Source organism: Callionymus lyra, chromosome 4 (assembly GCF_982586985.1).
Source record: "Callionymus lyra chromosome 4, fCalLyr1.hap1.1, whole genome shotgun sequence".
NCBI classification, from domain to species: Eukaryota; Metazoa; Chordata; class Actinopteri; order Syngnathiformes; family Callionymidae; genus Callionymus; species Callionymus lyra.
The window spans coordinates 2,247,549-2,259,781 of NC_141821.1; the positions used below are offsets into that span (position 1 = coordinate 2,247,549).

At 35.6% G+C, this 12,233-nt stretch overlaps 2 protein-coding genes across 3 annotated transcripts in view; one reads left to right on the plus strand and one right to left on the minus strand.

Annotated features, from left to right (window-relative positions):
• Window positions 1-3,050, minus strand: part of LOC148080542 (inositol monophosphatase 1-like) — a 23,210-nt gene extending 20,160 nt beyond the window's left edge. For both annotated transcript variants that reach the window (XR_015710856.1, XM_087788433.1), the window contains exons 1-2: window positions 3,015-3,050; window positions 1,487-1,583 (exon numbers count right to left, since the gene is read on the minus strand). Coding sequence is in view for 1 of the 2 variants with exons in the window: in XM_087788433.1 (XP_087644559.1) it covers window positions 1,487-1,549 (63 nt within the window). In the remaining variant the exon portion in view is untranslated. The remainder of the gene's footprint in view (window positions 1-1,486; window positions 1,584-3,014) is intronic.
• A 950-nt stretch (window positions 3,051-4,000) lies between these two features.
• LOC148080543 (ADP-ribosyl cyclase/cyclic ADP-ribose hydrolase 1-like) lies at window positions 4,001-12,051 on the plus strand. Its single transcript, XM_087788339.1, has 9 exons — window positions 4,001-4,034; window positions 4,087-4,213; window positions 6,995-7,121; window positions 7,188-7,323; window positions 10,747-10,829; window positions 10,889-10,962; window positions 11,014-11,106; window positions 11,827-11,913; window positions 11,976-12,051. Exons 1-9 carry the CDS (start codon window positions 4,001-4,003, stop codon window positions 12,049-12,051), a joined length of 837 nt encoding a protein of 278 aa, XP_087644465.1.
• Window positions 12,052-12,233: the final 182 nt, after the last annotated feature.

Sequence of the window (12,233 nt, forward strand, 5' to 3'; positions counted from 1 at the left end):
TGACTCCTTCAAGAAACATCTGTGTTTGATGATCTACTGACTCCTTCAAGAAACATCTGTGTTTGATGATCTACTGACTCCTTCAAGAAACATCTCTGTGTTTGATGATCTACTGACTCCTTCAAGAAACATCTGTGTTTGATGATCTACTGACTCCTTCAAGAAACATCTCTGTGTTTGATGATCTACTGACTCCTTCAAGAAACATCTGTGTTTGATGATCTACTGACTCCTTCAAGAAACATCTGTGTTTGATGATCTACTGACTCCTTCAAGAAACATCTGTGTTTGATGATCTACTGACTCCTTCAAGAAACATCTGTGTTTGATGATCTACTGACTCCTTCAAGAAACATCTGTGTTTGATGATCTACTGACTCCTTCAAGAAACATCTGTGTTTGATGATCTACTGACTCCTTCAAGAAACATCTGTGTTTGATGATCTACTGACTCCTTCAAGAAACATGTGTGTTTGATGATCTACTGACTCCTTCAAGAAACATCTGTGTGTTTGATGATCTACTGACTCCTTCAAGAAACATCTGTGTTTGATGATCTACTGACTCCTTCAAGAAACATCTGTGTTTGATGATCTACTGACTCCTTCAAGAAACATCTGTGTTTGATGATCTACTGACTCCTTCAAGAAACATCTGTGTTTGATGATCTACTGACTCCTTCAAGAAACATCCGTGTTTGATGATCTACTGACTCCTTCAAGAAACATCTTAAGACCTTTTTATTTGTTCAGGCTTTTCCTTGATTTTCTGGAACTCCTGTGTTGTTCTCAGTTTTATCTTGATTTTTAAAGTATAAACTTTATTGAATATTGTTCTGATTGTTTAAGCGCTTTGTGACCCTGGTCTAGAAAAGCGCTATACAAATAAAAATGACTTACTTACTTACTTACTAAGATAAAGGAAAGTACAAAATCAAGTGATTGAATCAAGCTACAGTCGAAGGGCTTCACCCTTGCCTTGTCTCAGGGTCAAGGTGACCCAAAGCCCCTGAAAACAAATGCGTTTGTGGTATCCCTTGTGTTGTCTCAGGGTCAAGATGAACAACCTCCACCACTATTTGACAAAGACATGTCTCTAGTTAGAGAAAACTGACCACAAACTGTTTCAACTGAGAAAAATCTCTAAAATGTTGTCACAACATGATCAGGATCTAATAATCCATGTGTTTGTGTCGTTTACACTGTTGTAACAGTTTATTTTCATGTCTTAACAAGAAGGATGTGTCTCGTCTGCAGTTCATACTAAACTCTGAGAATTCTGAGCCGCTCTAGTAGAAGAACTCACATTTCTCTCCTAAAATCAACCTAAACGACATTTTATCTCCGAAGATTTTGTTATCAGTTAAATCAGTTAAATCACAACCTATTTTCTCCAGACCTGGTTTAATTGATGTCCCTGTTCTATGGTTTGATCTAATAATCTTTGTTTAATTGAGTGATACTTGAATCACATCAAGTCCTCTCACCTCGCCGGCCTGCTTGGTGACCTCCACACAGTGGTCCATACACTCCTGCCACGGGTCACTCATGATGATGGAGGTGAAGATACTCCTGCTGTAGGATCTGAGGACGAGCAAAAACAACATCTGAGGACATGTTTTTAAAAACTCTTTAAACAACAACCATCTTGGAAATTATGCATCTGCCCACTGGACAATTAAAGATTTTTATTTTGGTTAAATGTCGCTCAAAGTAACTACATTATTAGAACAAATATCTGTTAACAATTGATCAACTTGTTTGTAAAAATGTCGGCATTGAACATCATTATTTAACTGGATATGTTAACAGGTTTTATCTCACTTTTAATTGTTTATTGTATCGTGTTCTTTTTGTTATTTTGCTGTTCTTATTATTGCACTTCAATTTTAAATTATTTATGTTTTTAATTCTAATATTGGGTAAAACACTTTGTGACCACTGTGTCTTGTTATTATTTTTTTTACTTTTACTTATTCATGTTTGTTGTTATTATTGTAAATACATTCACTGAATTTATTCATATAATGTGTGTGTTTTGTTATAGCAGTCTGGAAGGTGCTCTATAAATAAACATTATTATTATTATTATTATTATGCTGAATACAAGGACATTTATTAATAAAGTACTTTTCCCTTAAGGATATTCACATTTGAATTGTATACTCGGCGATAACAGACTCGTTGTATGTACATATTTAATAGTACTTTCTTTATTTTATTTATTTATTTATTTTATGTCACTCAAAGTAACTACATTATAAGAACAAATATCTGTTAACAATTGATCAACTTGTTAAAAATGTCGGTGTTGAACATCATTATTTAACTGGATATGTTAACAGGTTTTAACTCACTTTTACTTGTTTATTGCATCTTATTCTTTTTCTTATTTTGCTGTTCTTATTATAGTACTTCAATTTTAAATTATTCATGTTTGTTTTTAATTCTAATATTGGGTAAAACACTTTGTGACCACTGTGTTTTGTTATTATTTCATTATTATTATTATTTTACTTTTACTTATTCATGTTTGTTGTTATTATTGTAAATACATGTACTGAATGTATTCATATAATGCGTGTGTAATGTGTGTGTTTTGTTATAGCAGTCTGGAAGGTGCTATATAAATAAACATTATTATTATTATTATTATTATTATTATTATTATGCTGAATACAAGGACATTTATTAATAAAGTACTTTTACCTAAAGGATATACACATTTGAATTGTATACTTAACAGCGTCTCGGCAATGATTACAGCCTCGTTGTATGTACATATTTAATAGTACTATGTACATATTTAATAGTACTTTATGTATTTATTTTATGTTTTCTAATGTCATAAAACAGTTTCCGGTGCATTAGCTTAGCATGTTCGAGTTCTACTCCTCCAGGTCGATACCTGTCGAGCTCCATGACAACATGAGTTCGATGAAATCACCTGGAAACTGTTTTTAAACATGTTATAATAATATAAAGATAATAAAAAAGAATAAAGATGAACCTGACCTGGAAAGCAGCACTTCCGCGTATCTGCGAGTTAAAACTCCGGCTTCAACTCTCATTGGTCGAGAAACGGCACGTGACGGAAATCTATTAAACCATTGGCTAGGAAATAAACACGTTTAAAAAAAACATGATCAACGTACATATTTTTTAATACTTAAAGTTATCAGAGCATTATTAAAACATGTTTTAAAATATATATATAAAACTTACCCACACGTACTTAAAAAATACTTAATGTGACTGTTTATCAGATCGGTCCGCTGCGCGCAAAGACTCATGGGATATGTAGTGCTTTGACCTCTTTCGCTTTTAAAGTCGCGATTAAAAAGTTTTGTTTTGCTTTAAAAACAAACCATCGAGACTATAACTGTTGATAAGTACAACTTATACATGTTTTTCAACTTTGACATCAGAAACAGTGTTAAAAACTGCACAGTTGCAGTATTAATAGCTATTTAATAATAAATATACATTGTTTTTTTTTAATGATTAGTTTTAAATCTCGAACAGTAACATTGATTTTTACTTTAAAAAACAATTTTGTTTCCTAGCAACACGTTTATCTATATAAATGATTTAGTTATTTATCCCTAATACATTAAAGGGGTGAACATGTAAGTTAGTAAGTGTGTAAGTAAGTAAAGGTTATTTCTAAAAAAATGTATCTTTTTTTTCATTTTGTCTTGAAACAAGAAGGTTGTTTGTTTCTCTCTCAGCTCGTCCTGTGAGCCTTAATAAGAATCATGAGGACGAGCTGCTCAGTTTGTTTGCAGCGACCAATGGGATCAACCGTCACTCATGTTTGACGCCACGACAGAGAGACAAGTTGTGCGACAAACATCCTCTCTGGGGAAATGGTGAGTGTTTTTCTGTGTTTTTACTCTTTTTTTCTCAGGAATACAAAACCAAAGAAACCACTGTCTGACCTTCTTATTGTGTAACTGTTGACCTTCCCGTCAGCGACCCTCATGAGCATCATGAGCATCATGACGGGCCTGAGAGCGTCCACGCTGACCTTCTGTGAGTGGATCCATCGTCACTTGTGTCCAGAATGATAATGTTTCCCTGACAGGGACTCTGGTGCTGCTGCTGTGTCCGGCGACGGCTGGAGCACAAACAGGAACCACAGCCAACATCAAACTCATCGTGATGGGAAGATGCCACAGTTACAACCACCTCTTCAATCCCAGTGTGCCAGGGTAATGTCAAGTTTTTAACATTAACTCAGTTTCATCGAGTCAGACAACACTGAGCTCATACGGCAAACGAGAAAACTCATAAATATATATATATATAGAATATAATTGATCTTCGTATTGCCATAGTTTTCATCTCAAAACAATACAATGTTTGTGTGAAAAATGACATTTATAATGAAAAAAAACAACAAATGAAAATGTTAATATCATAAATAAATAAATTCAACTGAATACAATTAGATTTTTCAGTCCAAAGAAAATATAGTGTCAGTACCATTAATTGAGTCAAAGGAAATATTGTTATTTTTATTATTCCTTTGATCTCTGAGCTTTAATAATGTGTGATCCACACAAACCTTTTGACGAGCTTTTAATACTTGAATCTGTCGTCACGACTCGCTGTCCTCCTGCTCACCCCTGTCACAGGGACACCCTGGAAAGTAGTGGAGCTTCATGAAACAATTAAAAAAAAAATGTTATGGTCAGTAGGTGGCGCCCTGCATATCTGTTTCTATAGCACGGCCGTTGAAAGAGAGTGACATCTAGTGGACTTAAGTTGAATTAATCACTGATTTATGAGCCTCCGGTTCGTCAAACATTTAATGATTGAATTTTAAATGTTGAAACTTTCTTTGATCAGAATCAGAAACTTTACCGTCAGTGCCGTGAAAACAACAGTGTGTGTGTGTGTGTGTGTGTGTGTGTGTGTGTGTGTGTGTGTGTGGGGGGGGGGGGGGGGGGGGTGTGTGTGTGTGTGTGTGTGTGTGGGGGGGGGTGTGTGTGTGTGTGTGTGTGTGTGTGTGTGCGTGTGTGTGTGTGTGTGTGTGTGGGGGGGTGTGTTTGTGTGTGTGTGTGTGTTCGTGTGTGTGTGTGTGTGTGTGTGTGTGTGTGTGTCCAACAGTGTGTCAGTGCAGAATAAATGAATGAAATAATAAAACACACAAAACAAACAAAAGGAAAACAGAACCAAGATCCACGGCAGCCGTTCTTTTTAAGTAAAGTGAATGTTTTCAAAATAATTGATTTTCATCATTAATACTCTTTTAGTTACTGATTACACTTTTATTCTTGTTAAACTCATTTGTTTCAAATAGGCCCTGATCGTCTGTAAATAAAGTATTCATGTTAATAACTATATCAAATATAAACATTTACACGGAGCTTGTCTAAACTATTTAAATGTTAGAATGTGATTCATGTCAGACATGTTTGAATGAACGAATATAAACAGTTCATCCAGTTTACATGTTTTCATTTGTTTGTTCTGATCCTGGGGAGAAAAATCATAGACTCTGGTTCATTTAAATATGATTTAAATATGTAAATGAGTGGAAAGGGACGAACAAGTCTGTGATTAATTCTACGCTGATCGGAATGAATGAAGGAAAAGTTTCTAAATTCGATTCATACATGTGGATATTTTTGTGCTGCACCATCTTCCAGCGACGGACAGAAGTCGAAACAGGAAGTCCTAGGGCGCCCTGACCAACACGATTATGATCTGACATGTTGTCCCGGGACTTCAGAGTGAAGGTCACGGACAGACCCGGGGCCGCAGTGACCAGCACCAGAGGCAGTGAGACAACATTGAGAACATCCAGGAGTGGATTGCAGTGGACGGTGACACCCTCTTCGTCCCAGAACCAGAGCGTTGAAGGTCACGCCAAAGCTCTTCAGTTTGCTGTTCTGGACGAAGATGCTCTCGGTCAGCTGGTCTTCAGGATCTCGTAGATGTTGCCCATGAAGGTGACAAACGTCGAGGGCCTGAACCTGAGCCACCACCGCTCCCTCCACTCTGACCGTTAACTTCTTCGCTAAAAGTGTGAGAAAAAACTGCACCATCTCAGCTGAAGCAGCTTTTAAAGAACAATGTCATAATGGAAGTCTTCTAATGTGGTTTTAAAACGCAGCTCAGCATCTCAGCAGTTCATCCTTGTATTGTTGGACCTCACGGCTGCTTTTGACACAGTGGACCACAATATTTGAACAGTGGGTGCTTGTGGTAGTGCATTGGAGTGGTTCAGGTCTTATCTCACCGACAGAACCATGAGTGTGAGCATAGGTTCGAGTCCTGTTCCGCTCCACTGTCACCTGGGGTCCCTCAGGGGTCAATTTTAGGGCCCCTGCTATTTTCCCTTTACATTTTACTGGGGTTCCATCCTGAGAAAGCATGGAATCTCGTTTCATTGCTATGCCGATGACACACAAATATATGTGCCTCTTAAGAAGGGTCAGACCTTCTCGCTCCGACCCCTCTTGCTGTGTCTTGAGGACATTAAAGACTGATGGCCTTCAACTTTTTACATTTTAATGAGAAGAAGACCGAAGTCTTGGTTTCTGGGCCCCATGGCTCTGTTGACCCCCCATCGACTGACTTCGGGCTCATTTTATGAAGCCTATTGTTTCTAACTTGGGTTTTAAGATGGACAGTGATTTTAAACTGGACAAGCAGGTAGGAGCAGTGGTGAAGTCCAGCTTTTTCCACCTGAGGCAGCTGGCGAAGGTAAAGCACTTTTTAGCACGACAGCACTTTGAGACAGTAATCCATGCCTTGATCCCGGCTGGATCACTGTAAGGCCAGTCCTTCCTATTAACTGGGACACGTAAGAGGACCGTATGACTCCCATCCTGGCCTGAAATGTTGATTTACTTCCAAACACTCATCCATACAGAAGCTAACATTATATTTTAACAGGCTTTTTCTGGGACAATGGGAGGAAACCGGAGTGTTACGAGCAGCACCATGCCAGCGTTAATGGCTACATAATGTTTTCGTTGCAGCTTCGACTGCGAGGAGATCTGGAGAACGTTCGAGGACGCGGTGGGACGGCGCCCGTCCTGCGACGTGACGGCGGAACATTACCATCCCATGTTCCTGGCCACGCCTCAGACCTGGACGTGTGATCGGGTGAGAGCTTCACCTGGAAGCCACGGTTCCTCACGGATGATTCACGTCCTTCTGAACATCCTTCAGTTCCTGCTGTGGAGTAAAACCCGAGCGCTGATGCGAAGCTACGCCGCGGTTCTGCGTCACTTCTGGACGCTGGAGGACACGCTGGTGGGATATTTGTTCAACGACCTGATGTGGTGCGGAAGAGACCACGAGTCCGGTTCGTGTGACTCTTCCTTCTTAAGTACTGTCTTGTTTCCTGGTCTCATGACCATCCAGACCTTACAGAGCTTTTCTCTTCACACACGAGGGACGCTATGGAAGAAGATTTTTATTGAAATTATAATTGAATTATTTAACTAACAGTGTTTCATGATACATTGAATATATCATTGACATAGAAACTAACAGTGTTTCATGATACATTGAATATATCATCGACATAGAAACTAACAGTGTTTCATGATACATTGAATTTATCATCGACATAGAAACTAACAGTGTTTCATGATACATTGAATTTATCATCGACATAGAAACTAACAGTGTTTCATGATACATTGAATTTATCATCGACATAGAAACTAACAGTGTTTCATGATACGTTGAATATATCATCAACATAGAAACTAACAGTGTTTCATGATACATTGAATATATCATCGACATATAAACTAACAGTGTTTCATGATACATTGAATATATCATCGACATAGAAACTAACAGTGTTTCATGATACATTGAATATATCATCGACATAGAAACTAACAGTGTTTCATGATACGTTGAATATATCATCGACATAGAAACTAACAGTGTTTCATGATACATTCAATATATCATCGACATAGAAACTAACAGTGTTTCATGATACATTGAATATATCATCGACATAGAAACTAACAGTGTTTCATGATACATTGAATATATCATCGACATAGAAACTAACAGTGTTTCATGATACATTGAATATATCATCGACATAGAAACTAACAGTGTTTCATGATACATTGAATATATCATCGACATAGAAACTAACAGTGTTTCATGATACATTGAATATATCATCGACATAGAAACTAACAGTGTTTCATGATACATTGAATATATCATTGACATAGAAACTAACAGTGTTTCATGATACATTGAATATATCATCAACATAGAAACTAACAGTGTTTCATGATACATTGAATATATCATTGACATAGAAACTAACAGTGTTTCATGATACATTGCATATATCATCGACATAGAAACTAACAGTGTTTCATGATACATTGAATATATCATCGACATAGAAACTAACAGTGTTTCATGATACATTGAATATATCATCGACATAGAAACTAACAGTGTTTCATGATACATTGACTATATCATTGACATAGAAACTAACAGTGTTTCATGATACATTGAATATATCATCGACATAGAAACTAACAGTGTTTCATGATACATTGAATATATCATCGACATAGAAACTAACAGTGTTTCATGATACATTGAATTTATCATCGACATAGAAACTAACAGTGTTTCATGATACATTGAATATATCATCGGCATAGAAACTAACAGTGTTTCATGATACATTGAATTTATCATCGACATAGAAACTAACAGTGTTTCATGATACATTGAATATATCATCGACATAGAAACTAACAGTGTTTCATGATACATTGAATTTATCATCGACATAGAAACTAACAGTGTTTCATGATACATTGAATATATCATTGACATAGAAACTAACAGTGTTTCATGATACATTGAATATATCATCAACATAGAAACTAACAGTGTTTCATGATACATTGAATATATCATTGACATAGAAACTAACAGTGTTTCATGATACATTGCATATATCATCGACATAGAAACTAACAGTGTTTCATGATACATTGAATATATCATCGACATAGAAACTAACAGTGTTTCATGATACATTGAATATATCATCGACATAGAAACTAACAGTGTTTCATGATACATTGAATATATCATCGACATAGAAACTAACAGTGTTTCATGATACATTGAATATATCATCGACATAGAAACTAACAGTGTTTCATGATACATTGAATATATCATCGACATAGAAACTAACAGTGTTTCATGATACATTGAATATATCATCGACATAGAAACTAACAGTGTTTCATGATACATTGAATATATCATCGACATAGAAACTAACAGTGTTTCATGATACATTGAATTTATCATCGACATAGAAACTAACAGTGTTTCATGATACATTGAATATATCATCGACATAGAAACTAACAGTGTTTCATGATACATTGAATTTATCATCGACATAGAAACTAACAGTGTTTCATGATACATTGAATTTATCATCGACATAGAAACTAACAGTGTTTCATGATACATTGAATTTATCATCGACATAGAAACTAACAGTGTTTCATGATACATTGAATATATCATCGACATAGAAACTAACAGTGTTTCATGATACATTGAATATATCATCGACATAAAAACTAACAGTGTTTCATGATACATTGAATTTATCATCGACATAGAAACTAACAGTGTTTCATGATACATTGAATATATCATCGACATAGAAACTAACAGTGTTTCATGATACATTGAATTTATCATCGACATAGAAACTAACAGTGTTTCATGATACATTGAATTTATCATCGACATAGAAACTAACAGTGTTTCATGATACATTGAATTTATCATCGACATAGAAACTAACAGTGTTTCATGATACATTGAATATATCATCGACATAGAAACTAACAGTGTTTCATGATACATTGAATTTATCATCGACATAGAAACTAACAGTGTTTCATGATACATTGAATATATCATCGACATAGAAACTAACAGTGTTTCATGATACATTGAATATATCATCGACATAGAAACTAACAGTGTTTCATGATACATTGAATTTATCATCGACATAGAAACTAACAGTGTTTCATGATACATTGAATTTATCATCGACATAGAAACTAACAGTGTTTCATGATACATTGAATATATCATCGACATAGAAACTAACAGTGTTTCATGATACATTGAATTTATCATCGACATAGAAACTAACAGTGTTTCATGATACATTGAATATATCATCGACATAGAAACTAACAGTGTTTCATGATACATTGAATTTATCATCGACATAGAAACTAACAGTGTTTCATGATACATTGAATATATCATCGACATAGAAACTAACAGTGTATCATGAATTATTTTTAGTATTATTTAAATGGTTCATTTTTAAATTGAAAAAAAAAAAAATTCACAATAAACAGTTTTTTAAACGTATATTCAGTCCAATAAAAAATGAAAAAAAAAAAGAATTATATGAAAATTCCAATAATTATAATTTAATTATTTTTAATATTATTTAAATGGTTCATTTTTACATTAAAGGTACCATTTTTTTTAAATAATTTAAATTGAAAAATAAAAAATAATTAAAAACTAACAATTTTTTAAACGTATATTTATTCCAATAAAAAAAAACTGAACAATCTTCCGACACAAGCCTAACCCGTTCAAATAATCAGAACTTGTTGATGTCAAAAAGTGAAAAGGTTAAATAAAACATTTGTGTTTTTGTCTCACACAGGATTTGATTTCGACTCTTGTCCTGATTGGTCCGAGTGTCGACATCATCCTGTGTTTTCCTTGTGGAGGCAGGCGTCGCAGAACGTGAGTTCAGACGCCGGATGACGTTAAACAGTGGAATCCTGGAAGAACTGCTGCTTCAGTTTGCAGAGTGGGCCTGTGGGAACGTCACGGTGCTGCTCAACGGCTCCATCCACGAGGCCTTCAGCCCCCGGAGGTGAGAGCAGGATCTCCGCGGCGACTCGTCCACATCTGCTCTCGTCCACAGCATCCTGGGAAGTGTTGAGCTGCAGAGTCTGGATCCAGGACGAGTCAACTTCGTCAACATCAAGGTGGTGACCAACCTGGGCGGACCCTCAGTGTGAGACTCTCTCCGCCCGTCCTCCCCTCACTCGTGAACACGACCCCCAGAGAAGAATCATCACCTTTAAAAACACGTTAAATAACATCGACTGAGACGATGGCTTTGAATAGTTTCATTTTTTCTATTTATTTTTTATTAATGTTTTATTGAAAATGTGGGGGAGGTTTAATTTCTTTTAAATTATTTAAATCAATAATTTGTACATTGAAGTCGAAACATTTTTTTAATGAACAATTAAATGAGTAATTCATATATTAATTAATTATTGTAATTTTTTTATTAAGTTTTTAAAACAATATATATTTTTAACACGTAGTTTGATAATTACAATAATTCAAAGGCATTTAAAAAATAAAAACAGTGGCATTATTACGTAAAATGTTTAGATACATTTAGAAAATATAATAAATGATTGGAATTATAAGATTAAACTTTATGTTTAAATAAAAGGAATTCATTAAAAAATATAAAAAGTATTTTTTTTCAATTCAATTGTTCAAAAAAACAATCAATCACGTCAACAGAGACATTATTGAATTCAAAAAGTTAAATTATGAAAAAATATTTCAAATCGAAAATACTTCCTGAACACTGAACACCTGCGTGCGCCGCCATCTTGGGAAAGAGTGAGATCCTGGATAGAAACATCTGCTGTGGATCAACAGTCTAAACCTGTGGTCCTCAGATAACAGCAAGTCATTGTGTGTCCGGCTCCAGAGAATCCTGCAGACGAGGCTCCATCTCAGACATGATCCAGATTCTTCAGTTTCGAGGTTTCCGCTGGACCTGCACCGACAATGACCCGTGAGAACAGATGTGGGGTCAGATCTTCTCGTGTGAGGGAGTCATTCGACGTATCTCCACAGGTCCCTGGTGATCCTGCAGTGTGTCCAGGACCCCCAGCACCCGGCCTGTCGGACCTTTGGTCTTCATGTCTCATAGGATTGAAGGAACCAGTTCATCTTCTCGAGTTCACTGGTCGAACAGCAGCTCATGATTTTCATTGTCTTTATTTGAAGTCATTAAAAACTGAAACGCACTGTTTGCTGAGGTTGATATTCTTGAAGATGTTTTTTTTAATTTAAACTGTGAGTTCGACTAAACATAAACTAAAAATCAACTGT